This window comes from Oncorhynchus tshawytscha, linkage group LG28 (genome assembly GCF_018296145.1).
Source record: "Oncorhynchus tshawytscha isolate Ot180627B linkage group LG28, Otsh_v2.0, whole genome shotgun sequence".
Taxonomy (NCBI): Eukaryota; Metazoa; Chordata; class Actinopteri; order Salmoniformes; family Salmonidae; genus Oncorhynchus; species Oncorhynchus tshawytscha.
In genome coordinates this window covers 2,131,166-2,157,673 of record NC_056456.1, presented here as the reverse complement: position 1 = coordinate 2,157,673, position 26,508 = coordinate 2,131,166, and the positions used below count along the sequence as shown (strand labels likewise).

Below are 26,508 nucleotides of genomic sequence, written 5' to 3'. Positions count from 1 at the left end.
TCGCAACAAAGCATCCTTCACTCATGCTGCCAAACATACCCTTGTAAAACTGACCATCCTACCAAACCCGACTTTGGCGATGTCATTTACAGGATAGCCTCCAATACCCTACTCAACAAATTGGATGCAGTCTATCACAGTGCAATCCGTTTTGTCACCAAAGCCCCATATACTACCCACCATTGCGACCTGTACGCTCTCGTTGGCTGGCCCTCGCTTCATACTCGTCGCCAAACCCACTGGCCCCATGTCATCTACAAGACCCTGCTAGGTAAAGTCCCTCCTTATCTCAGCTTGCTGGTCACCATAGCATCTCCCACCTGTAGCATACGCTCCAGCAGGTATATCTCTCTAGTCACCCCCAAAACCAATTCTTTCTTTGGCCGCATCTCCTTCCAGTTCTCTGCTGCCAATGACTGGAACGAACTACAAAGATCTCTGAAACTGGAAACACTTATCTCCCTCACTAGCTTTGAGCACCAACTGTCAGAACAGCTCACAGATTGCTGCACATGTACATAGCCCACCTATAATTTAGCCCAAACAACTACCTCTTTCCCTACTGTATTTATTTTATTTATTTTGCTCCTTTACACCCCATTATTTTTATTTCTACTTTGCACATTCTTCCACTGCAAATCTACCATTCCAGTGTTTTACTTGCTATGTTGTATTTACTTTGCCACCATGGCCTTTTTTTGCCTTTACCTCCCTTCTCACCTCATTTGCTCACATCGTATACAGACTTGTTTATACTGTATTATTGACTGTATGTTTGTTTTACTCCATGTGTAACTCTGTGTCGTTGTATCTGTCGAACTGCTTTGTTGGTTAAATAAAGGTGAAATAAATAAAAAAATATCTGGAGTACTTCTCCTGTCCTATCCGGTGTCCTGTGTGAATTTAAGTATGATCTCTCTAATTTTCTCTTTCTCTCTCTCGGAGGACCTGAGCCCTCGGACCATGCCTCAGGACTACCTGACATGATGACTCCTTGCTGTCCCCAGTCCACCTGGCCGTGCTGCTGCTCCAGTTTCAACTGTTCTGCCTGTGATTATTATTATTTGACCATGCTGGTAATTTATGAACATTTGAACATCTTGGCCATGTTCTGTTATAATTTCCACCCGGCACAGCTAGAAGAGGACTGGCCACCCCACATAGCCTGGTTCCTCTCTAGGTTTCTTCCTAGGTTTTGGCCTTTCTAGGGAGTTTTTCCTAGCCACCGTGCTTCTACACTGCATTGCTTGCTGTTTGGGGTTTTAGGCTGGGTTTCTGTACAGCACTTTGAGATATCAGCTGATGTACGAAGGGATATATATTGACTCTGGCTAAATATGTTAGGCTGCTAGCATTGTGGTGACTGGTCTAATGTATGATTGAAGCCAGAGAGTTGATACGTCCGGTTTATGCAGTTTTTGCAATGCATATTTTTTTATTTTTGCATTACTGCGCCATAATTTTGCTCTGGAAACGGGAAGAAGCTTGGTCGGGAAGTCTGCTCACCGGTATTCAACAGCAATATGGATCCACCCATCCACAGACAAGAGCCAGCTAATAGGCTTAAGCCTATTCATGGGTTGCGTGTTTCGTCACAATTTTGCTTTGAATGTTCGTTTTGGACTGATGCCCGACTGAGCATTCTACTCAATGCATTGTCAAAGAGCACTGATGAAGATTTAATCAAACGTGCATTAAAGTATCTTTGAAATACGATGACATTCAACAGGAGGCAAATAATTACTAGGAAAACCTTTTGACATTTTGATGTTGCCAAATTGAGTTTAGATGTAGTATAACATTAGCTAGATGGCTAAGATTTTTGTTGGGGGGGAGGCACTGGATTTTAGCTAGCTAACATGAGCATTTCTAGCTATTTTTGACAAACTTTGCTAGCTAATGACAAGATTACCATCTGTCTGAAACATATTTGATGACATGATAATGCTGGCAAAGATTTCCTACTAGATATTTGACTACTTTAGCAATGCCATCGTATTTCCGGGCATTATAGTGTAATTTAGACTAAATAGTAGTTAGCCACTTTAGGGCACCACTATGGCGGCTTGAGAACGTTCCTAACAATGGCATAACGCGACCGAGTGACGGAGGTACCACCTATGAATAGCCAACTGGAGGTGTAGGTTACTGCAATAGTAAAAGTGACTATTGTTTAGGCTACTCTGAAGTTTAAAAAAGGCTTAGCTATATTCTACAATGGACATCAAGGGTTCAATGCAAATACATCTTGCATTTCATGGTAATTTTGATTAATATTGAGAAGTGAGAGCTTTCACTCCCTTTACTGCAAAAATGACAAAAAAAATGACCCACCACTATGTTTAACAACAGAGAAAACACCCTAAATTATATTTCTCTACTTTAAATTTGATTACTTTTCCTAGAGTGACCCCAACATTAGAAAAAGTGAAAGCCTTTGTTCATATTTCCATGGAAGCTGTACAGTACACCACCAGGGTACAAAGATTGTCTTAGGGTCATTTGTGACCCGGCAGCTTTTAAAATCATTTATACACCACAAAAACCACAAAGACACACACACACACACAATGAGAAATTGAGATGTTTTGTCTGTGTTCAATCAGTAGAACACAGACAAAACTAAAACGTTATTGTGCATGTGCAGGATCTCCCCCCTCCATGACCCCACACATAACTCAGGTTCACAGACAAAACTAAAACGTTATTGTGCATGTGCAGCATCTCCCCTCCATGACCACACACATAACTCAAGTTCACAGACAAAATAAAAACAATCTGACAAAATAAACATTTCTTCAAAGCATTGTCTACTAATGGGGAATGCAGTCCGAGGGTATAAAGGTGGTGCAGATGACAGTCCTCCCAGTTCCCTCTTTGCTGAAGCCATGAGTGCATGTTTCAGTGCCCAACAGGTCAGAGATCAGATTTTTTCAGATGTCCAGGAGGAATAAGGAACAATGATTTAGAAGAGGAGGAGGTATCTGAAGAAGAAGATGGGGAAGAATACAACCCAGAGCAGGATGCATCATTCTCAGATGAAGAAGAAGATGGGGAAGAATACAACCCAGAGCAGGATGCATCATTCTCAGATGAAGAAGAAGATAGGGAAGAATACAACCCAGAGCACGATGCATCATCTTCAGATGAAGAAGAAGATGGGGAAGAATACAACCCAGAGCAGGATGCATCATTCTCAGATGAAGAAGATAGGGAAGAATACAACCCAGAGCACGATGCATCATCTTCAGATGAAGAAGAAGATGGGGAAGAATACAACCCAGAGCACGATGCATCATTCTCAGATGAAGAAGAAATCCCCCAAGCTGAAGGAGAGACATTTTTGTCAAAAAATAGTCAAATAACGTGGTCCTTGTCACCATACGACAAGCAGGGCAGGATGGCAGCACAAATGTCATAAGGATGACCCCAGGGACCACAAGACATGCAGTTGGCCATACCCAGGACATCGCCTCAACATTCTACATGTTCATCACACCGGCCATCGAAAAAGTCATCCTGGAGATGACACATTTGCAGGGTTTCCGTAAACATGGAGACTGGAAAAGGATGGATGAGAGTGACCTGCATGCCTACATAGGGCTGCTAATATTAGCGGGTGTGTATAGGTCCCGAGGCGAGGCTATATGTAGTCTCTGGGATGCAGAGAGTGGAAGGGGGATTTTCTATGCCACGATGACACTGAAAGTCTTTCACACTTTCTCAATAATGCCACGATTTGATAACGGTGAGTCAAGACCTGCAAGATGTGTGAGAGACAAACTGGCGGCCATAAGAGAGGTCTGGGAGAAGTGGGTGGAGCGTCTGTCATGCCTCTACAACCCTGGGCCTGAAGAAACAGTGGATGAGCAACTGGTTCCATTCTGAAATACATTTTTATTTTCATATCTGTAAATTGACAATTTTCACTGTTTATTTTATTATGTATTGCTGTGATATCATTGATTTATGTGATTACTATCAGTGTCACAGAAAACAATCTCTTTTGTCAAAAGGTCACTGTCCTTTCCGGCAGTATATGCCCAGCAAGCCAGCAAAGTATGGCATCAAGATATGGGTGGCCTGTGACGCTCAATCCAGATACGCCACAACCATAATTCATACACATACAGAAGTGTACATACACCTTAGCAAATACATTTCAACTCAGTTTCTCACAATTCCTGACATTTAATCCCAGTACAAATTCCCTGTCTTAGGTCAGTCAGGTTCACCACTTTATTTTAAGAATGTGAAATGTCAGAATAATAGTAGAGATAATGATATACTTCAGCTTTTATTTCTTTCATCACATTCCCAGTGGGTCAGAAGTTTACATACACTCAATTAGTATTTGGTAGCATTGCCTTTAAATTGTTGAACAAGGGTCAGATGTTTTGGGTAGCCTTCCACAAGCTTCCCACAATAAGTTGGGTGAATTTTGGCCCATTCCTCCTGACAGAGCTGGTGTAACTGAGTCAGGTTTGTAGGCCTTGCTCACGCACACTTTTTCAGTTCTGCCCACAAATGTTCTATAGGATTGAGGTCAGGGCTTTGTGTTGGCCACTCCAATACCTTGACTTTGTTGTCCTTAAGCCATTTTGCCACAACTTTGGAAGTGTGCTTGGGGTCATTGTCCATTTGGGAGACCCATTTGCGACCAGCTTTAACTTCCTGACTGATGTCGTGAGATGTTGCTTCAATATATCAACATAATTGTCCTTCCTCGTGATGCTGTCTATTTGTGAAGTGCACCAGTCCCACCTGCAGCAAAGCTCCTCTACAACATGATGCTGCCACCCCCTTGCTTCATGTTTGGGACGAGGTTCTTCGGCTTGCAAGCCTCCCCATTTTTCCTCCAAATATAACAATGGTCTTTATAGAACCAGAGGACATTTCTCCAAAAAGTACGATCTTTGTTCCCATGAGCAGTTGCAAACCGTAGTCTGACTTTTTTATGGAGGTTTTGGAGCAGTGGCATCTTCCTTGCTGAGAGGCCTTTCAGCTTATGTCGATATAGGACTCGTTTTACTGTTGATATAGATACCTTTGTACCGGATTCCTCAAGCATCTTCACAAGGTCCTTTGCTGTTGTTCTGGGATTGATTTGCACCTTTTCGCACCAAAGTACGTTCATCTCTAAGAGACAGAAAGCGTCTCCTTCCTGAGCGATACGATGGCTGCGGGGTCCCATGGTGTTTATACTTGCGAACTATTGTTTGTTCAGATGGAACGTGGTACCTTCAGGCGTTTGGAAATTGCTCCCAAGGATGAACCAGACTTGTGGAGGTCTACAAAAAAAATTCAGAGGTCTTTGCTGATTTCTGTTGATTTCCCATGATGTCAAACAAAGAGGCATTGAGTTTGAAGGTAGGCCTTGAAATACATCCACAGGTACACCTCCAATTGACTCAAAGGATTTTAATTAGCCTATCAGAAGCTTTGAAAAACGAGTTTTAATGACTCCAACCTAAGTGTATGTAAACTTCCGACTTCAACTGTATAAAGGGACCCATGAACATTCATTTCAGATGAAGAAATGCAAATATCAGATGACAAAAATTGTATATAACATTTTGGAATGAAACAAGCCATCAAAACGTTATATATTGTTCCTATACACAGCAACATATACGGTACAGTAATATCTCCATCAAGGGCCGAGTGTCTGCAGGTTGTCACACCTCCCTTGTACTTTATTGATCGATTCAGGTCATTGATTAGTGAGGAACCTGAGTGTCTAGGTCTTAATTGAAAGGAAATAACAGCATACACTCGGCCCTTCATGGAAAGAGTTTGACACCCCTGATCTTGATGTTACTATAAAAACATACGGCAACTGATATTGACTCAGAGGGCAAATCAGTTTTTGTATTCAGCACAATTGTTTGAGTGGGCTAGAATCAAGAACAGATGTGGCATAGTATCAAGTATAATATTATACAGAAAATTATTATTATTTAGGGCAAGTGTCAACTGATATATTGGGGTTTAAGAGTTTCAACAGTGAGTGTGAAACACAATGCTTTAAATAGAGGAAGTAAAGCCAAATGTGGCACTGTGTCTAGAGTGGATACACATGGTGAAGAGGGAGGCTAAAGACAGTTCACCCCAAATCAAACTCTGTCATATGTATTCATACTTCAGAAGTTGAACAGAGACAGTATATTGTGTGGATCCTGCTACAAGCAGTAAGATAAATATATAGGCTGTAATCTCAAATGAAAGGGAAAGATTGGCACTATTTAGATGTATTTAGATTGCTGGTCCAAACACCCCCTGTTTTGATTGACTCACCTTTCGGCAGATCTCCATGTGCTTCTTGAGGCCCGAGATGGTCTTTCTGGTGACAATGGAGCAGGTAGGACAGAGCACCTCCCCCCGCTCTGAGATGGCATGCTGCCACTGGGCCTCTGCTGGAGTACCAGGAGGATATATCAATAAATCAACCAACCAATGTGACCTCTATTTAACCAGGCAAGTCAGTTAAGAACAAATTCTTATTTACAATGACGGCCTACAATCAACCAAAAAATCATACAATCGATCAATACTTTATATTGTGAAAATGTATCACACAAAGTGGTCTCACGTGTGTACCAGGGAATAATTTGGGAGATGGAATTTGTCTTGTCAAAAAACATAAATTCACAAGTAGTCCAGAACAGACATATTAGTACCAGAGGTGAGGGGTGGTAGGTCTCTCCTGGAGGCTGGACCAGGGTGCTTCCTCTGGGGCTCCTCGCTGAACAGACCCCCCTCTAATCTCTTCACACGACCAGCCTTTAACTTCTCCTCTACCTTGTTCATACCTGAAACATACAGAGTGTGTGACTGTGTACCAAAGGATGCTGGTGGCACCTTAATCGGGGTGGACGGGCACGTGGTAATTGCTGGAGAAGAATAGGTGGAAAGGTATCAACAACATCAAACACATGGTTTCCATAGTTTCAATGTTTCTGATGCCATTCCATTTGCCCCCAGTAGTGCCCCCAGTAGTGTGTATATGAGTGCATATGTGCATGGGTCAGGTTCAGTGAAGTGAAAAAGGTAATCAGAGCTCATGACATTTACAGTCAGAGTTCAAGTTCAATAGAAGCTGGGACTGGAGAGATTAAGTTAGGCTGAGCAGTATGACACCAGGAGAATGACAGAGTAATACCCTCTATTTATCAGCTGCATTTCATCGGGGGAAATGAGTGTGGATGTAAAATGATAGAGAGGGAGGGAAAGAGAGAGAGGATGATGCTGACTAAGAGGAGTACATAAGGAGAAATGCTGATTCATGAACAATAAAAATGAACAAGAGGGAGAGAGTTGTAACGAGAGATGAGGATATGAGAAACATATAGAAAGAGAGTCATGTCATGTGCAGTGCTGTGTGAGTCACTGAGCTTAGAGAAAAGTGGTGTTAAGATAGAAAATGTGTTAGAAGGAGAGTATGAGACAGACTCACTGAGTCGTGATATGAATACCTTGACAGTTCAAACACATTAACAGAGAGAGAGGGGCCACTACCACTAAGACAAACAAAGTGGATGGGGGACTCTCAGATGCCTACACTCTTTGAAAAAAAGGGTTCCAAAAGGTTGTTGGCTGTCCCCATAGGATAACCATTTTTGTTTCCGGGTAGAAACCTTTTTGGATCCAGGAAGAACTATTTTGGGTTCCATGTAGAACCCAATGTGGAATGAGTTCTACGTGGAACCAAAAAGGGTTATACCTAGAACCAAAAAGGGTTCTCAAAGGGTTCTCCTATGGGGACAGTCAAAGAACCCATTTGCGGTTATCAATCGCACCTCTTTATCTAAGAGTGTAGTCAACCAAAATGACCCAGTACTGGTCTGGTGAGTGAGTTCCCCCTAATTTTACTTCAAGCATGAGTGAGAGAAGCTGTGAGAAGAGATAAGCTGAGGGTCTACCTTTCAGTCCGAACGTCCCCGAGATAGAGGGTTGCTCTCCAGTGAGTGAGAGAAGCTGTGAGAAGAGATAAGCTGAGGGTCTACCTTTCAGTCCGAACGTCCCCGAGATAGAGGGTTGCTCTCCAGTGAGTGAGAGAAGCTGTGAGAAGAGATAAGCTGAGGGTCTACCTTTCAGTCCGAACGTCCCGAGATAGAGGGTTGCTCTCCAGTGAGTGAGAGAAGCTGTGAGAAGAGATAAGCTGAGGGTCTACCTTTCAGTCCGAACGTCCCTGAGATAGAGGGTTGCTCTCCAGTGAGTGAGAGAAGCTGTGAGAAGAGATAAGCTGAGGGTCTACCTTTCAGTCCGAACGTCCCCGAGATAGAGGGTTGCTCTCCAGTGAGTGAGAGAAGCTGTGAGAAGAGATAAGCTGAGGGTCTACCTTTCAGTCCGAACGTCCCCGAGATAGAGGGTTGCTCTCCAGTGAGTGAGAGAAGCTGTGAGAAGAGATAAGCTGAGGGTCTACCTTTCAGTCCGAACGTCCCGAGATAGAGGGTTGCTCTCCAGTGAGTGAGAGAAGCTGTGAGAAGAGATAAGCTGAGGGTCTACCTTTCAGTCCGAACGTCCCCGAGATAGAGGGTTGCTCTCCAGTGAGTGAGAGAAGCTGTGAGAAGAGATAAGCTGAGGGTCTACCTTTCAGTCCGAACGTCCCCGAGATAGTGGGTTGCTCTCCAGTGAGTGAGAGAAGCTGTGAGAAGAGATAAGCTGAGGGTCTACCTTTCAGTCCGAACGTCCCGAGATAGAGGGTTGCTCTCCAGTGAGTGAGAGAAGCTGTGAGAAGAGATAAGCTGAGGGTCTACCTTTCAGTCCGAACGTCCCCGAGATAGAGGGTTGCTCTCCAGTGAGTGAGAGAAGCTGTGAGAAGAGATAAGCTGAGGGTCTACCTTTCAGTCCGAACGTCCCCGAGATAGAGGGTTGCTCTCCAGTGAGTGAGAGAAGCTGTGAGAAGAGATAAGCTGAGGGTCTACCTTTCAGTCCGAACGTCCCCGAGATAGAGGGTTGCTCTCCAGTGAGTGAGAGAAGCTGTGAGAAGAGATAAGCTGAGGGTCTACCTTTCAGTCCGAACGTCCCCGAGATAGAGGGTTGCTCTCCAGTGAACTTCTTAGGTGTTATCTGCTTCCGTCCTGGCGAACAGAGGAGAACAGAGAGCAATAAACCGTCACATGGGCCCCCATGTCCACTGAACTTCTAACTTCACCCTCACAATGCAACAAAAACTAGAACCCGACCGATATGGGATTTTTGAGTCAGATAGCGATTTTAGGGAGGCTGACAAGTTTTTTGCTAGGGTCATAATATTTTTATTCAGGTATAAATATTTTTCCATTGTGATTTATCAGGGGGTGCTACTTCCCGCGGAAATGCCGGACAGTAACGGCATTCTTTTTGTATCAAGGATAAGTGTTCACTTTGGTGCCAGTCCAGTGTTTGCACTTAAGTAGCACAGATTGCTAGCTAACTAGGCGAACTACCTTGCTGGCTAGATAGATAGAGCCTAACTACCTTGCTGGCTAGCTAGCCAGCTAACGTTAACCTTTTGATGAGTAAGTATTAATAACGGCCCATACAGCGCAAGTTATTTTTGCAGGCGGTACCAGAATTCTATGCTGCTGTTCTAGAATCTGATTGTTGCATTTTTACACTATTCTCTACACCCCTCATTGTATCAATACCGCAATGTCTACTTCATATAAGGCTTTATAAATCTTTCTTCGTATAGTAGTAGTGAGTATCTAAAGTATTATTGATAATTGTAATTATCATCTACAGTTGAAGTTGGACAGTCACCAACGCTCTGGTTAACACGAAAACTGCCTAACCTGCTCTGCTAGGGTGAGTAAAATGGTCAGAGTGGTCTCATTTGTGTCTGGAAGTATCTAGCAAGCTAGCCAACACTAGATTGGGTGCTTGACTGCAGTTGTAAGGCCAGAACGTTCAAATCAACCCTACTCCTCAGCCCGAACGTGTCGTGTGCGCTTCGAGAGCGAAACGGTCTGAATTTAAAAACTGACAACGCTCTGAATTACGGCTGGGTGTTTTACCGTATTTTATGATATACCGGTTTGGGTTTTTACTTTACCTTTTATTTTTTTGAATGTTTGTTTTATTAACGCCGTGTGTAATGTCAATTTTTATAGTTTACTTCACTACTTGAGTCATCTCTCTCCGCTCTCTCTCTCTATGCCGCTTTCCACACAGACTTAGTCCCACCCCGTCACTCAAGAAGCGCATTTGACGTTACTCAACCAGGAGACACTTGCATTCAGTCTGCATGGGGAATGCAGCACATGCAACAATGTTGATGACAACAATGATGTTTCCACGTTGCTTCTTCATATAAATCCACTAGCGTTCTGTAATGACACTAGTAGTTTGTGTTTCTCACATCAGCAAACAGCAATTTTATCTTTTCTTAGCAAGTTGCCATACATCTTGTGATACGCTAATTGTTAGCCGATGATGCTAATAAATAGCTAGCTAGCTAATAAATGTACTGAGTAAGAGCAAACATAGTTAGCTAATACAGCCTTTATTTTATTTTATTTTACCTTTATTTAACCTGGTAGGCAAGTTGAGAACAAGTTCTCATTTACAATTGCGACCTGGCCAAGATAAAGCAAAGCAGTTCGACAGATACAACGACACAGAGTTACACATGGAGTAAAACAAACATACAGTCAATAATACAGTATAAACAAGTCTATATACAATGTGAGCAAATGAGGTGAGAAGGGAGGTAAAGGCAAAAAAGGCCATGGTGGCAAAGTAAATACAATATAGCAAGTAAAACACTGGAATGGTAGTTTTGCAATGGAAGAATGTGCAAAGTAGAAATAAAAATAATGGGGTGCAAAGGAGCAAAATAAATAAATAAGTTAAAATGAAATACAGTTGGGAAAGAGGTAGTTGTTTGGGCTAAATTATAGGTGGGCTATGTACAGGTGCAGTAATCTGTGAGCTGCTCTGACAGTTGGTGCTTAAAGCTAGTGAGGGAGATAAGTGTTTCCAGTTTCAGAGATTTTTGTAGTTCGTTCCAGTCATTGGCAGCAGAGAACTGGAAGGAGAGGCGGCCAAAGAAAGAATTGGTTTTGGGGGTGACCAGAGAGATATACCTGCTGGAGCGTGTGCTACAGGTGGGAGATGCTATGGTGACCAGCGAGCTGAGATAAGGGGGGACTTTACCTAGCAGGGTCTTGTAGATGACATGGAGCCAGTGGGTTTGGCGACGAGTATGAAGCGAGGGCCAGCCAACGAAAGCGTACAGGTCGCAATGGTGGGTAGTATATGGGGCTTTGGTGACAAAACGGATTGCACTGTGATAGACTGCATCCAATTTGTTGAGTAGGGTATTGGAGGCTATTTTGTAAATGACATCGCCAAAGTCGAGGATTGGTCGGATGGTCAGTTTTACAAGGGTATGTTTGGCAGCATGAGTGAAGGATGCTTTGTTGCGAAATAGGAAGCCAATTCTAGATTTAACTTTGGATTGGAGATGTTTGATATGGGTCTGGAAGGAGAGTTTACAGTCTAACCAGACACCTAAGTATTTGTAGTTGTCCACGTATTCTAAGTCAGAGCCGTCCAGAGTAGTGATGTTGGACAGGCAGGTAGGTGCAGGTAGCGATCGGTTGAAGAGCATGCATTTAGTTTTACTTGTATTTAAGAGCAATTGGAGGCCACGGAAGGAGAGTTGTATGGCATTGAAGCTTGCCTGGAGGGTTGTTAACACAGTGTCCAAAGAAGGGCCGGAAGTATACAGAATGGTGTCGTCTGCGTAGAGGTGGATCAGAGACTCACCAGCAGCAAGAGCGACCTCATTGATGTGTACAGAGAAGAGAGTCGGTCCAAGAATTGAACCCTGTGGCACCCCCATAGAGACTGCCAGAGGTCCGGACAGCAGACCCTCCGATTTGACACACTGAACTCTATCAGAGAAGTAGTTGGTGAACCAGGCGAGGCAATCATTTGAGAAACCAAGGCTGTCGAGTCTGCCGATGAGGATGTGGTGATTGACAGAGTCGAAAGCCTTGGCCAGATCAATGAATACGGCTGCACAGTAATGTTTCTTATCGATGGCGGTTAAGATATCGTTTAGGACCTTGAGCGTGGCTGAGGTGCACCCATGACCAGCTCTGAAACCAGATTGCATAGCAGAGAAGGTATGGTGAGATTCGAAATGGTCGGTAATCTGTTTGTTGACTTGGCTTTCGAAGACCTTAGAAAGGCACGGTGGCATAGATATAGGTCTGTAGCAGTTTGGGTCAAGAGTGTCCCCCCCTTTGAAGAGGGGGAGGACCGCAGCTGCTTTCCAATCTTTGGGAATCTCAGACGACACGAAAGAGAGGTTGAACAGGCTAATAATAGGGGTGGCAACAATTTCGGCAGATAATTTTAGAAAGAAAGGGTCCAGATTGTCTAGCCCGGCTGATTTGTAGGGGTCCAGATTTTGCAGCTCTTTCAGAACATCAGCTGAATGGATTTGGGAGAAGGAGAAATGGGGAAGGCTTGGGCGAGTTGCTGTTGGGGGTGCAGTGCTGTTGACCGGGGTAGGAGTAGCCAGGTTGAAAGCATGGCCAGCCGTAGAAAAATGCTTATTGAAATTCTCAATTATGGTGGATTTATCAGTGGTGACAGTGTTTCCTATCTTCAGTGCAGTAGGTAGCTGGGAGGAGGTGTTCTTATTCTCCATGGACGTTACAGTGTCCCAGAACTTTTTTGAGTTAGTGTTGCAGGAAGCAAATTTCTGCTTGAAAAAGCTAGCCTTGGCTTTTCTAACTGCCTGTGTATAATGGTTTCTAGCTTCCCTGAACAGCTGCATATCACGGGGGCTGTTCGATGCTAATGCAGAACGCCATAGGATGTTTTTGTGTTGGTTAAGGGCAGTCAGGTCTGGGGAGAACCAAGGGCTATATCTGTTCCTGGTTCTAAATTTCTTGAATGGGGCATGTTTATTTAAGATGGTTAGGAAGGCATTTAAAAAAAATATCCAGGCATCCTCTACTGACGGGATGAGATCAATATCCTTCCAGGATACCCCGGCCAGGTCGATTAGAAAGGCCTGCTCGCAGAAGTGTTTCAGGGAGCGTTTTACAGTGATGAGTGGAGGTCGTTTGACCGCTGATCCATTACAGATGCAGGCAATGAGGCAGTGATCGCTGAGATCTTGGTTGAAGACAGCAGAGGTGTATTTAGAGGGGAAGTTGGTTAGGATGATATCTATGAGGGTGCCCGTGTTTAAGGCTTTGGGGAGGTACCTGGTAGGTTCATTGATAATTTGTGTGAGATTGAGGGCATCAAGTTTAGATTGTAGGATGGCTGGGGTGTTAAGCATGTTCCAGTTCAGGTCGCCTAGCAGCACGAACTCTGAAGATAGATGGGGGGCAATCAGTTCACATATGGTGTCCAGAGCACAGCTGGGGGCAGAGGGTGGTCTATAGCAGGCGGCAACGGTGAGAGACTTGTTTTTAGAGAGGTGGATTTTTAAAAGTAGAAGTTCAAATTGTTTGGGTACAGACCTGGATAGTAGGACAGAACTCTGCAGGCTATCTTTGCAGTAGATTGCAACACCGCCCCCTTTGGCAGTTCTATCTTGTCTGAAAATGTTGTAGTTTGGAATTAAAATTTCAGAATTTTTGGTGGTCTTCCTAAGCCAGGATTCAGACACAGCTAGAACATCCGGGTTGGCAGAGTGTGCTAAAGCAGTGAATAGAACAAACTTAGGGAGGAGGCTTCTAATGTTAACATGCATGAAACCAAGGCTATTACGGTTACAGAAGTCGTCAAAAGAGAGCGCCTGGGGAATAGGAGTGGAGCTAGGCACTGCAGGGCCTGGATTCACCTCTGCATCGCCAGAGGAACATAGGAGGAGTAGAATAAGGGTACGGCTAAAAGCTATGAGAATTGGTCGTCTAGAACGTCTGGAACATAGAGTAAAAGGAGGTTTCTGGGGGCGGTAAAATAGCATCAAGGTATAATGTACAGACAAAGGTATGGTAGTATGTGAATACAGTGGAGGTAAACCTAGGTATTGAGTGATGAAGAGAGAGATATTGTCTCTAGAAACATTATTGAAACCAGGAGATGTCATTGCATGTGTGGGTGGTGGAACTAATAGGTTGGATAAGGTATAGTGAGCAGGACTAGAGGCTCTACAGTGAAATAAGCCAATAAACACTAACCAGAACAGCAATGGACAAGACATATTGACATTAAGGAGAGGCATGCTTAGTCGAGTGATCAAAAGGGTCCAGTGAGTGGAGAGGTTGGTTGGGGGTCACGGCGATTTAGACAGCTAGCCAGGCCATCGGTAGCAAGCTAGCATAGGATGGAGGTCTGTTGTTAGCCACCTCTTGCGTTCCGTCAGTAGATTAGTGGGGTTCTGTGTGGTAGAGGGGATTAATCCAAATCACACAACAACAAAAAAAATAAAAACAATAGATATAGTTATAGAGGCCCAAGAAGAAAACATAATAATAATAAAAATAAATAAATTGTCCGATTGTCTATTCAGATAGCAGCCGGTAAGACAGCTAACGGTTAGCAGGCCGCAGATGGGCGTTCAGGTAACGTCGTGACGGAGGAGCCAGCCGGATCTCCTTCGGGTAGATAACGTCGGCAGTCCAGTTGTGAAGGCCCGGTGGGGCTCCGCGTAGGCAGTAAAACGGGTCCGGATAGGTGACTGCAGCCCAGGAGTGATTGACGGAGCTGGCTAGCTCCGGAATAATTGATGTTTGCTCCGAAGGCCGATAGTCACACGGATAAATCAAATCAAATCAAATCAAATCAAATTTTATTTGTCACATACACATGGTTAGCAGATGTTAATGCGAGTGTAGCGAAATGGTTGTGCTTCTAGTTCCGACAATGCAGTAATAACGAGCAAGTAATCTAACTAACAATTCCAAAAAAAACTACTGTCATACACAGTGTAAGGGGATAAAGAATATGTACATAAGGATATATGAATGAGTGATGGTACAGAGCAGCATAGGCAAGATACAGTAGATGATATCGAGTACAGTATATACATATGAGATAAGTATGTAAACCAAGTGGCATAGTTAAAGTGGCTAGTGATACATGTATTACATAAGGATGCAGTCGATGATATAGAGTACAGTATCAACGTATGCATATGAGATGAACAATGTAGGGTAAGTAACATTATATAAGGTAGCATTGTTTAAAGTGGCTAGTGATATATTTACATCATTTCCCATGATTAAAGTGGCTGGAGTAGAGTCAGTGTCATTGACAGTGTGTTGGCAGTAGCCACTCAATGTTAGTGGTGGCTGTTTAACAGTCTGATGGCCTTGAGATAGAAGCTGTTTTTCAGTCTCTCGGTCCCAGCTTTGATGCACCTGTACTGACCTCGCCTTCTGGATGGCAGCGGGGTGAACAGGCAGTGGCTCGGGTGGTTGATGTCCTTGATGATCTTTATGGCCTTCCTGTAGCATCCGGGTATGAATGTCCAGAGAGCAGTCGAAATCCAGGGACATGGAGAGAAAAATTGGTCCGGTATGTTCCGTTCCGAGCCGCGCTGCGCCGTACAGAACTGGCGATAGATTTTCGAGCTAAAGGATAGCTGATGACCACAAACCGTGGTTAGCTGAATACTAACGATTTGCCAGTAAAGAAGCTAACTAGCTTCTGAACTAGCTTCTGATTAGCTTCTGGATTAGCTTCTGGCTAGTTTCAGGCTAGCTTCTTGGAGTTTCTGGCTAGCTTCTTGGAGGATTACAGATTTGAGGTAAATAATACTTTTTTATAAATATAAATTGGTGAGGCGGGTTGCAGGAGAGTGTTTTGAAGATGAGTTGATGGAAAATAAAAATAAAATGTATGTGAAAAAAGTTGTAAATATATATATATATATACAGGACACGACAAGACGAGGACAAAAGACGTCTGAACTGCTATGCCACCTTGGAGTATTCAGCATGTTGTTTGTGCAACAGTATATTCTAAATCAAAGAGGAATATGCAAAGCAAGACTATGTTAGCTACATGAAGTAGCTAAGAGAAAACACACAACGTAGCCAAAGCTTTAGGGTCTACTAGGAAACACATATCAACACTTTAGTTCCTACCCTGTCACAATAACTTCTCCCTGGCATTTCGTTGTCATGTCAAACAACACTGTATTTAAAGTTCCTACTATTATATTCTAAATATTGAAGTAGAATAGTTATACTATTTCCATGATTCCAACAGTTTTGCTCAAATTTGCAAGTCAAATCACAATTGCAACATTTTGTTAAAAGTCCTAGATTATTTGCCCACATCATCCAGCCCTACGTGGCAGTGTGGAAGTTCTCAATTGAGCAGTGGTGTAAAGTACTTAAGTAAAAATACTTTCAAGTACTACTTCAGTAATTTTTTTGTTACCTGTACGTTACTATTTTTATTGTTGACAACTTTTATTTTTATTTCACCACATTTCTAAAGAAAATACTGTACTTTTTACTCCATGCATGTTCCCTGACAACTAAAAGTACTCATTACATTTTGAATGCTTAGCAGGAAAGGAAAACGGTCCAATTCACACACTTGTCAAGAGAACATCCCTGGTCATCTACTGCCTCTGATCTGGAGGACTCACTAAACACAAATATTTATTTTGTGAATTATGTCTGCGTGTTTGAGTATGCTCCTGGCTATCCGTAAAAAAAAAGAAAAGAAAATGGTGCCATCTGGTTTGCTTAATATAAGGAATTTGAAATTATTTATACTTCTACTTTTGATACTTAAGTATATTTTATGATTTACTTTTGATACGTAAGTATATTTAAAACCAAATACTTTTACACAAGTAGTATTTTACTGGGTAACTTTTACTTTTACTTGTCATTTTCTATTAAGGTATCTTTACTTTTAATCAAGTATGACAAGTGGGTACTTTTTCCACCTCTGCAATTGAGTGCATGAAATGCAGACATGATAAAAGTGCTGAAATTTGTTTTGGATGAAGTTGAATTGAACAGTATAAAACAATCAGAATGGTGAAATCACTTAGAGTGTATGTGTTGCCACCTTAGGATCACTCACTATTCATAAAGCACCCTAGGATCACTCACAACTCATAAAGCACCCTAGGATCACTCACTACTCATAAAGCACCCTAGGATCACTCACTAATCACTACTCTTTTTTTTAATACTGTGATATAATGTTTTGACCATATCGACCAGCCCTACTCTTATCTTATCTTATCTTATGAGCTCAGCCACTAGATATTTAATTTAAGAACACACCCAAAGTCGAAAAATATCTAACTAGTAATTTGTTGTGCTAACTAGCTAGAAAGAGGTTGCATAGCAACAGCATTAACTTCTGGTAGAGAAGGCAAAGAGCAATTACGTTCAACTGAAAGTTTGGTTACACTACAATTAGGGTGTGGAAATGTTATACCCCTTAGATATTAATTTAGAATCCTCCAATCCTCTTATGCTGTAGCCTACTCCTGACCGTTACGTTGACAGCGCCATATTTTCCATTACATCCATCCATTCTCGGAATAGAAACACCATAATATTAATCAAATTAATTCAGCCAAATTTATTAAAATCAATCCCATATACTATGTTATTACAAAAAAGGATTTAAATTCTCTGGTAATGCCAATATGGAAGTCTACCAAATGCTTCTCAAAGATGCCCTCTTGGTGGTCAAACTAGCAATAACTCGCATCAACAGAAAAAAATGGCTGACAAATAAATAACGTGCCAAAGAAATGTTGCAGCAGCCCGCAAGCCGTGCTGCAGTATGATGCAACTTTTAAAGGAGGAACCACTGTATGGTCTTGCAGATTAGGCTGAAGGTTGTTGGCTAGGGAAAATATGATTTGATTGAAATAATCTAATCATATTTTTCCTAGCTAACAACCATTTGGCCAAATGATAAAACATCATTGTGAGAATGCATTACAAATCAAGGAATAACAAAAGTTGATTACATCATTTTCTTTTAGTTTTATTTCAGAAATGGAGCCCAGGGGTTCAATTTGTATTCATTTTATAAACTTCTTCTGTTTGCCCCCCATAGTAATATTTCCTCTGTCATAACCCTCCATGATACCTTCCCCCATTTCCACCCCCCATGCACCTGAAAACCCTACACCCTCACAAACCCCACTAAAATAGTTTCAACCATTTCTGTCAACCCTGTTCAGCTTTCACACTAGAGTTAGGCTAGGCAGTAGACTTGTATTCAGCTGATGATCTGTGAGGTGATACCATTTTTATTTCCTTTGTGATTGGCCAAAAACTGTAAACAACTTGTCAAGTCATGTGCTCCAGTTCTTGTAGACACTGTAACAAGCACAGTTGATATTTTCTGGGCAATGTGCACAGCCATCTTTGACTTTGTCTATTTGCGTCTTATGCCATATATATATATAACATCTGTGGAATAAAGACTGATATTTCTGTGGAAGGCTAATATTGGCTGATAAGATCGGTCGGGCTCTAACAAGTCAGGTCGCAATTGTAAATGAGAACTTGTTCTCAACTTGCCTACCTGGTTAAATAAAGGTAAAATAAATAAATAAATAAAAGAAAAAGATCCTAATCGTCAACATTTGAATCTTACTGTGCCTTGTCCTCTCATGGTCTTCATTGGGGTATGGTGGGAGTAGACTGCTCTCCTCATCTTCGCTCTCGCTGCCCCCCGGGGTGTTGGGGGAGGTGTCAGCCTGCTGCTGAGGGGGCTGGGGGTGTGGGTGCTGTTTCCTCTCTCCCCTCTGGGGGGCACACTCCCCGTTCTGGGAGGGACTAGAAACCTCCTGGGTCTTTTTGACTTTGAAGAACACAGGCAACAGTGGAGTGTTCTTCATAGGCCTGGACAGAGAAGACACAATGGTACAATCTAATCAGTATGTAGGTGTATGTCTTGCGGTGAAAATGTCACCTTTTCTTGGCGGTCCCCTTCACGGGGGTCTTGTGTAGTTTGGGCTCAGCCTTGGTCTCGATGGGGTGGTTCCACAGCTTGTGCTTTTGGAGACTGACCTTAGTGGCAAACACCGCCTTACAGTCCGGACAGCCATGACTCAACCTCTCTGCTAGGGTCACCTGAGAGACATAGGAATAAAGAGGGAGGAGGTCAAATAGAGAAAGATATTGACACATCTAAAGTACAAAATAAATAAATATATCGGAGATAGTGGGGGGACAGATGGAAAAGACGGAGGGGTGAGGAGGGACGATGTGGGCGAGGAGAGATGATGTGGTGTCTTACCCCCTGGCAGCGTTGGTAGTGGTATTTGAGACCGTAGATGCTGGGAAACTCTAACCAGCAGCCTGAGCCAGGACACGTTACCCTGGACCTCTTCTTAAACTCCTCCTTCCACTGGACCATCATGTTAGCCTGCAGAGAGGGAGATAGATGATATATACATGCCTTTCACACACTCCTACATAGGAAGTAGGGATTGGAAGGGATAGTAGATACCTACAGGGATACTCCTGAGCTCCTGCTCTTCAGGACGCCCCTTCTTCTTTCCCTCCCCTCTTTCACTACAGGGTGTACCTGAGAGAGAGATAACAGGGTTTAGTCAGATAACTATTTACTGTATCATTGGTTCAATTCACAACCCACACAGCTCCCTCCTTTCACAGGCATAGAAGATAACACCCCCCTCAGAAAAATGTATGTTTTTGTACCAATTACTGTAGAACAAAGCATAGATGGAAAACACTTGATAGTAGTGACTGGTGGAAAATCGATCCAGTTGCACTCCATGTTCAGAAGTTTGGGGTCACTTAGAAATGTCCTTGTTTTAGAAAGAAAAACACATTAAAATAACTCAGTTGTGCACTGGGACCTCTCACTCCTCTTTATATTCTGGTTAGGGCCAGTTTGACTGACGAGTTTCAGAAGAAAGTTATTTGTTTCTGGCCATTTTGACCTTCTGGCCATAACACTCTAATCTGATGCTCCAGATACTCAACTAGTCTAAAGAAGACAAGTGTTATTGCTTCTTTAATCAGGACAAGTTTTCAGCTGTGCTAACATAATTGCAAACGGGTTTTCTAATGATCAATTAGCCTTTTAACATGATAAACTTGGATTAGCTAACACAACGTGCCATTGGAACACAGGAGTGATGGTTGTTGATAATGGGCCTCTGTACGCCGATGTAGATGTTCCATTAAAAATCTGCCTTTTCCAGCTACAATAGTCATTTACAACATTAACAATGTCTACACTGTATTTCTGACCAATTTGATGTTATTTTAGTGGGCAAAATGGTGGGCCATTTGATGAGCCAAATAAATCCATTATACATCACCACAACCTATGACAAAGCACACAGACGATTCTCTCTCTCAACATATACCAATAACACCACTTTCTCCTCATCTCTCTTTTCCCACTCCCGACACTCTCTCATTCCTTCTCTCTCCTTCTCTTATCCCACTCCCGACACTCTCTCTTTACCTCTCGTTCCTTTTCTCTCCTTCTCTTTTCCCACTCCCGACACTCTCTCTTTACCTCTCATTCCTTCTCTTTTCCCACTCCCGACATGCTCTCTTTACCTCTCATTCCTTTTCTCTCCTTCTCTTTTCCCACTCCCGACACTCTCTTTACCTCTCATTCCTTCTCTTTTCCCACTCCCGACACTCTCTCTTTACCTCTCATTCCTTCTCTTTTCCCACTCCCGACATGCTCTCTTTACCTCTCATTCCTTTTCTCTCCTTCTCTTTTCCCACTCCCGACACTCTCTTTACCTCTCATTCCTTCTCTTTTCCCACTCCCGACACTCTCTTTACCTCTCATTCCTTTTCTCTCCTTCTCTTTTTCCCACTCCCGATACTCTCTTTACCTCTCATTCCTTCTCTCTCCTTCTCTTTTCCCACTCCCGACACTCTCTTTACCTCTCATTCCTTCTCTTTTCCCACTCCCGACACTCTCTTTACCTCTCATTCCTTTTCTCTCCTTCTCTTTTCCCACTCCCGACACTCTCTCTTTACCTCTCATTCCTTCTCTTTTCCCACTCCCGACACTCTCTTTACCTCTCATTCCTTTTCTCTCCTTCTCTTTTCCCACTCCCGACACTCTCTCTTTACCTCTCATTCCTTCTCTTTTCCCACTCCCGACACTCTCTTTACCTCTCATTCCTTCTCTTTTCCCACTCCCGACACTCTCTTTACCTCTCATTCCTTCTCTTTTCCCACTCCCGACACGCTCTCTTTACCTCTCATTCCTTTTCTCTCCTTCTCTTTTCCCACTCCCGACACTCTCTTTACCTCTCATTCCTTTTCTCTCCTTCTCTTTTCCCACTCCCGACACTCTCTTTCCTCTCATTCCTTCTCTCTCCTTCTCTTTTCCCACTCCCGACACTCTCTCTTTACCTCTCATTCCTTTTCTCTCCTTCTCTTTTCCCACTCCCGACACTCTCTTTACCTCTCATTCCTTTTCTCTCCTTCTCTTTTCCCACTCCCGACACTCTCTTTACCTCTCATTCCTTTTCTCTCCTTCTCTTTTCCCACTCCCGACACTCTCTTTACCTCTCATTCCTTCTCTTTTCCCACTCCCGACACTCTCTCTTTACCTCTCATTCCTTCTCTCTCCTTCTCTTTTCCCACTCCCGACACTCTCTTTACCTCTCATTCCTTCTCTCTCCCTCTTGTCCCCCTCTGCCTAGGTAAGGAGGGAAGGCAGGTTCATTACGTCTTTCCTTTTCTCCACCACAGTTCCATCTCTGCTCGATCAGCCCTCCTTACACACCATTATGCTACACTATAGTATGATGTGAGCGGGATGGGGGAGGATGGGGTGAAAGGGGGAGACCTACACAATGCACTCTAACAGATACACCACCATTCAGATGGGGAAGAGTGTAGAGGAGGTGAGGAAAGAGACAGATGGGAGGATGTAGAGAAAAAGGAAGAGAGGATGGAGAATGGGAGACTCTCCTGTCCTACTTTGTCCATCCAACCATGTCCCAGGCTAGTTCCAGTCTAAAGATCCTGACAATTACATCCAGTCACCTAGGGCTGGGCGATATGTCCAAAATATCATATCATGGTACTTTTCACATTTTGGACGGTATGACAGTATTTTATGATTTGAATAATACAATTATACATTTGCTTCATGAGTTGTGTGTTGGCAACACATATATTCTAAATGATTTCAAAATGGGTCTTTCTCCATTCTGATTGGTTTATACTGTTCAACTTCAACCTAAAATCATTTCCTGCATTTCCATCAATTTCTGCATTTCCTGCCCTCATTTGAGATCATTTTCACACTGCCACGATATGGGAAAAATACTAGGCTTTATTTTTAACCAAATGTTGCAATTGCAATTTGACTTGTGATTCATAGCAAAACACCTGGGTGATCTGTTGGAATCATGGAAATATAATGATTAATATAAATCTATAGTTAGAATATAATAGTAGACACTTTGAACACAGTGTTGTTTGACATGACAACGAATGAAAACGCCATGGACAAGTTATTGTGACAGGGTAGGAACCAAAGTGATGTTCAGTGTTTCATAGGGGGACCCTATAGTTTTTGGCTACATTAAATCTTTATTCATGTAGCTAACATACTCATGCCTCGCCTATTCCTCTTTAATATAGAAGATACTGTTGCACAAACAACATTCTGATTTAGGCGTCCGCCAGTACTGGTATCAGGTTGTATTAACTAGCTACGTTTGCTAGCCAGCTAACTAGTGATTAACTCCTTGAGTGACGGGGTGGGACTAGGTCTGTGTGAAAAGTGGCGTGGAGAGAAAGAGAGAGCGACAGAGAGCGAGAGAGAGAGAGACAGAGGAGAGGGATGCCTCAAGTAGCAGAGTTAACTATAAAGATGGACGTTACACACCGCGTATCACATTTAACAAACCAAACATTCAAATACCGTTATAGAAGGTAAAGTAAAAACCCAAACCGGTCCCCTGCATCACTACCATTATAGAAGGTAAAGTAAAAACCCAAACCGGTCCCCTGCATCACTACCATTATAGAAGGTAAAGTAAAAACCCAATCTGGTCCCCTGCATCAATACCGGTATAGAAGGTAAACTAAAAACCCAAACCGGTCCGTGCATCACTACTATTATAGAAGGTAAAGTAACAACCCAAACTGGTCCGTGCATCACTACCGGAATAGAAGGTAAAGTAAAAACCCAAACCGGTCCCCTGCATCACTACCGGTATAGAAGGTAAAGTAACAACCCAAACCGGTCCGTGAATCACTACCAGTATAGAAGGTAAAGTAAAAACCCAAACCGGTCCGTGCATCACTACCGTTATAGAAGGTAAAGTAACAACCCAAACCGGTCCGTGAATCACTACCAGTAAGAAGGTAAAGTAAAAACCCAAACCGGTCCCCTGCATCACTACCGGTATAAAAGGTAAAGTAAAAACCCAATCTGGTCCCCTGCATAACTACCGTTATAGAAGGTATAGTAAAACCCAAACCGGTCCGTGCATCAATACCGTTATAGAAGGTAAAGTAACAACCCAAACCGGTCCGTGAATCACTACCAGTAAGAAGGTAAAGTAAAAACCCAAACCGGTCCCCTGCATCACTACCGGTATAAAAGGTATAGTAAAAACCCAAACCGGTCCGTGCATCACTACCGGTATAGAAGGTAAAGTAAAAACCCAATCTGGTCCCCTGCATCAATACCGGTATAGAAGGTAAAGTAAAAACCCAAACCTGTCCGTGCATCACTACTATTATAGAAGGTAAAGTAACAACCCAAACCGGTCCGTGAATCACTACCGGTATAGAAGGTAAAGTAAAAACCCAAACCGATCCCCTGCATCAATACCGTTATAGAAGGTAAAGTAAAAATCCAAACCGGTCCCCTGCATCAATACCGTTATAGAAGGTAAAGTAAAAACCCAAACCGGTCCCTGCATCACTACCAGTATAGAAGGTAAAGTAACAACCCAAACCGGTCCGTGAATCCCTACCGTTATAGAAGATAAAGTAAAAACCCAAACCGGTCCGTGCATCACTACCGTTATAGAAGGTAAAGTAACAACCCAAACTGGTCCGTGCATCACTACCGGTATAGAAGGTAAAGTAACAACCCAATCTGGTGCCCTGCATCACTACCGTTATAGAAGGTAAAGTAACAACCCAAACCGGTCCGTGCATCACTACCGGTATAGAAGGTAAAGTAAAAACCCAAACCGGTCCCCTGCATCACTACCGGTATAGAAGGTAAAGTAAAAACCCAAACCGGTCCCCTGCATCACTACCAGTATAGAAGGTAAAGTAACAACCCAAACCGGTCCCCTGCATCACTACCAGTATAGAAGGTAAAGTAACAACCCAAACCGATCCCCTGCATCACTACCGTTATAGAAGATAAAGTAACAACCCAAACCGATCCCCTGCATCACTACCGTTATAGAAGGTAAAGTATCAACCCAAACCGGTCCGTGCATCACTACCGGTATATAGTAAAACACGGTATACCGCCCAGCCCTACAGTCACCTACTCAACGTCCACTAGCTTGACAGTCCTGAATCAAATAACAGCCCTTGACTGTACTATGAACAGAGAGCTCACATCTAGATCTGGGCCAGTTTCTGTCTCAAAGGATTACAGAAGATTTCATTTTTTATTTTATTTAACTAGGCAAGTCAGTTAGGAACAAATTATTATTTAACAATGACGGCCTACCAAAAGGCAAAAGGTGATGGTTGCAGGGATTAAAAATAGCAACACAACATGGCAGCAGCACAACATAGTACAAACATTATTGGGCACAGACAACAGCACAAAGGGCAAGAAGGTAGACAACACAATACATCACACGAAGCAGCCACAACTGTCAGTAAGTGGAGAGAATGAGATGAAACAGGGTTAGAGGATTCCAGTTGAACTGATTTGAGTTCATGTGATTATTATTTACACTGAAACACCATTTGACAGCACAGGGATTTTCCTCTCAGTAAACACAAGGGGGATAAACATGTCATCTTTGATTGAGTACTGATGGTAATGATGCAGAAAAACTGATGATATTCTTTGTGCAAAAACATTTGCCCATTAGCTCTCTCAACTATTGCTGTCTAATACTGTTTGCACACACAGACACTCTCTCACTAATATGCTACATACACACTCATTCATGCACACCCACTTCACATAAACAGTGGAAAGGGTGTGTGTTGCAGCAGGAGAGGTGATTCATTCAAACGGTGCAGCTCTTGAGCTGGGAGGAAATTGAGCATTTTAATTGCTGTCTTGGAAAATAAAGGCCTCTTAAAAAAAATGTTATAACTAATGAATTTCATTATTGGGTAAGATATGTTCCTGTTGCTATGGGAATAAGAGTCACCTCTCTTAGCTACTACCTACCACCATTTCCTGATGAAACCCCCCTCACACACACACACACACACACACACGGACAGAGCTAAAACACACACACACTGACATACAAACACACTCATCATCTTCGTCAAAACACAATGCCTACTTTCTCTTTGAATCTCCCTCCCCAACATGAGTACACACACACCAGACACATACACCAGACACTGGCACACAACTGGCACACAACTGGCACACACAACTGGCACACACACACCAGACACCCACCACCCTCCCAGCTGTCTAAGGCTGCAGCTGCACATTGTTCAACCTCTCTGGAGAGAGAAGAGAGGATAGAAGAAGTGAGGAGAAAAGGGAAGGTATGAACAGAGAGGAGGAGGGGAGATGAGAGAAGAGAGGATATAAGAAGTGAGGAGAAAAGGGAAGGTATGAACAGAGAGGAGGAGGGGAGATGAGAGAAGAGAGGATAGAAGAAGTGAGGAGAAAAGGGAAGGTATGAACAGAGAGGAGGAGGGGAGATGAGAGAAGAGAGGATAGAAGAAGTGAGGAGAAAAGGGAAGGTATGAACAGAGAGGAGGAGGGGAGATGAGAGAAGAGAGGATAGAAGAAGTGAGGAGAAAAGAAAAGGGAAGGTTATGAACAGAGAGGAGGAGGGGAGATGAGAGAAGAGAGGATAGAAGAAGTGAGGAGAAAAGGGAAGGTATGAACAGAGAGGAGGAGGGGAGATGAGAGAAGAGAGGATATAAGAAGTGAGGAGAAAAGGGAAGGTATGAACAGAGAGGAGGAGGGGAGATGAGAGAAGAGAGGATATAAGAAGTGAGGAGAAAAGGGAAGGTATGAACAGAGAGGAGGAGGGGAGATGAGAGAAGAGAGGATAGAAGAAGTGAGGAGAAAAGGGAAGGTATGAACAGAGAGGAGGAGGGGAGATGAGAGAAGAGAGGATAGAAGAAGTGAGGAGAAAAGGGAAGGTATGAACAGAGAGGAGGAGGGGAGATGAGAGAAGAGAGGATAGAAGAAGTGAGGAGAAAAGGGAAGGTATGAACAGAGAGGAGGAGGGGAGATGAGAGAAGAGAGGATAGAAGAAGTGAGGAGAAAAGGGAAGGTATGAACAGAGAGGAGGAGGGGAGATGAGAGAAGAGAGGATATAAGAAGTGAGGAGAAAAGGGAAGGTATGAACAGAGAGGAGGAGGGGAGATGAGAGAAGAGAGGATAGAAGAAGTGAGGAGAAAAGGG

The 26,508-nt window shown here is 43.1% G+C and overlaps 1 protein-coding gene across 5 annotated transcripts in view; it reads right to left on the bottom strand.

Moving 5' to 3' along the window:
* Positions 1-26,508, bottom strand: part of LOC121841159 (zinc finger protein 512B-like) — a 126,434-nt gene that overhangs the window by 33,307 nt on the left and 66,619 nt on the right. For 3 of the 5 annotated variants that reach the window (XM_042307654.1, XM_042307651.1, XM_042307652.1), the window contains 7 exons: positions 19,412-19,485; positions 19,195-19,323; positions 18,868-19,028; positions 18,550-18,797; positions 9,012-9,083; positions 6,681-6,812; positions 6,298-6,416 (listed from right to left, as the gene is read on the bottom strand). In XM_042307654.1, coding sequence (XP_042163588.1) covers positions 6,298-6,416; positions 6,681-6,812; positions 9,012-9,083; positions 18,550-18,797; positions 18,868-19,028; positions 19,195-19,323; positions 19,412-19,485 — 935 coding nt within the window. The remainder of the gene's footprint in view (positions 1-6,297; positions 6,417-6,680; positions 6,813-9,011; positions 9,084-18,549; positions 18,798-18,867; positions 19,029-19,194; positions 19,324-19,411; positions 19,486-26,508) is intronic. The other 2 variants (XM_042307655.1, XM_042307653.1) reach the window with 1 other exon arrangement.